This window comes from Rhinoraja longicauda, chromosome 25, assembly GCF_053455715.1.
Source record: "Rhinoraja longicauda isolate Sanriku21f chromosome 25, sRhiLon1.1, whole genome shotgun sequence".
NCBI lineage: Eukaryota > Metazoa > Chordata > Chondrichthyes > Rajiformes > Arhynchobatidae > Rhinoraja > Rhinoraja longicauda.
The window spans coordinates 18,358,331-18,360,095 of NC_135977.1; the positions used below are offsets into that span (position 1 = coordinate 18,358,331).

At 57.5% G+C, this 1,765-nt stretch overlaps 1 protein-coding gene across 1 annotated transcript in view; it reads left to right on the forward strand.

Moving 5' to 3' along the window:
• Positions 1-342: 342 nt before the first annotated feature.
• rtn4r (reticulon 4 receptor) overlaps positions 343-1,765 on the forward strand; it is a 6,499-nt gene continuing 5,076 nt past the window's right edge. The window contains 1 exon segment of the mRNA XM_078421510.1: positions 343-820. Within this exon segment, the coding sequence (XP_078277636.1) occupies positions 811-820 (10 nt within the window). The 5' untranslated portion in view covers positions 343-810.

Below are 1,765 nucleotides of genomic sequence, written 5' to 3' on the forward strand. Positions count from 1 at the left end.
CCACCCCCATCTATCTCTCTCCCCATCTCTCTCTCTCCCCATCTCCCCCCCCCAATTCTCCCCCCTATCTCTCCACCCCCCCCATCTCTCTCTCTCCCACAACCCCCCCCCCCTTATCTCTCCATCCCCCTCGTCTCTCCCTCTCTCCTTTATGCCGCCCTCTGTCATCTCTCCGCTGGCTGTCCGTATCTTCGTATCTCTCGCTTGTTCTTACTGTCGTTTCTCACAGAGTGGCGCATCCTCCCCTCCCTCCCTCCCTCCCTCCCCCCCCCCCTCTCTCTCCCTCTCTCTCTCTCTGACACACACACACACACACAATCTGCCGATGTCAGATTCTCAGCACGTCGCCCACGTGAACCCGCCCCACTAGCTCCATAAAACATTCATTCGCTTACTGCACCGTGAGCTTCGTGCACTCGGCGCCCGGACTTGGATGCGGGTCACCTCTCTCTCTCTCCTCTCTCTCTCCGCTGCGGAAAAGGAACCGGACACCGGGGTGGCCTCCAGCGTTTGCCCTTTTATTCCCCACTGCCACCACCACCTTCTCCTCTCCTCCACTCCTCCAATCTCGGGACTCATGGATCGGACTTCTAGCTCTCCTTGATGGATGTCGAGTGTGGATGTCGAGTCTGGACCAAGCCCGTCCCCATGCCTGACTCTGCCTACACCGGGAGACCCCCATCTCCGACCTGCCGGGCCGCTGCAACTTTCTCTCCTCGCCTCTCCTAGAAAGGCGTTAGCGAGGTTTATACTTGTCGCCCAGGACTTCTGGAAAACACCCCCCGCTACAACAACTCCACCGGGGGAAAGATGGGAGAAGGTAGGTGGAATCTCACAGACCAAACTACAGCAACTCTCTCTTAAAACAAGGCTGAAACCTCAACAAAAAAAAGATTACCCGTCCTTACATAAAAAGTGCGTAAACAGAAGCGTGCTGACATTTCACGGTCAGCCTGGAATCTGGTGGAAATATTTCCATGCTCCGACAATGTTAAGCGACAACCAGCGAAACATTCGCGCTGATTAGGGTCGCCGATGGTAAATTACTAATCGCCTTGTGGCTGGAAGGTTTAATGTTGGGACCGTGGGTCTCGATGTAAACCCCGTCTCTCTCGGGGATTCTCCCGAATGATCAACAACAACTCTCCCCCCCTCCCCTTCCCCCATCCCGGGGCTCGACTGGTTCCCAGTGAAAAGCAGAGGTGAATTACCCAAGAAAAGCCCCCCTCCCACCCACCCGGGCTCGACTGGTCCCCAGTGAAAAGCTAGGGTGAATTACCCAAGAAAAGCCCCTCTCCCCCGCCCCCCCCCCCCCCCCACCCCGGCGCTAATTAGGAAGATCAGTCGTTGTTGTGGAGGGGAAAGGGGGACTGTGAAGCCGGGTTTGTGCCGGGGTGGAGATCGTTTCTAATTAGCAGAGGGTTTGACAAGTGTGTCAGAACACAGAGAGCCGCCGTGCTGCGCTTCGGACAGAGCGCAGTGTCCCGAGGGCTTCGGTACCTTGAAGTTTTCCCACTGCCGGCCCTAGACGTCGCCTTTAGACAGGAGTGGGAAAGGGCGAGGGGGAAGGAGAAGGGATGGGGGGGGGGGGGGGGGGGGGACTGAAGTTGAGCGCATACCTACACTAGGACAGGACAAAGTGAGCGACGAGTGTCCGAACGAGGGAGGGAGGGAGGGACGCCGCGGGAATCATCAGGAGCAGGAAGAGGAACGGGGGAGGGAGTGGAGTTATTTTAGACAGAAGGCGAGATCGCTGGTTAGTTGG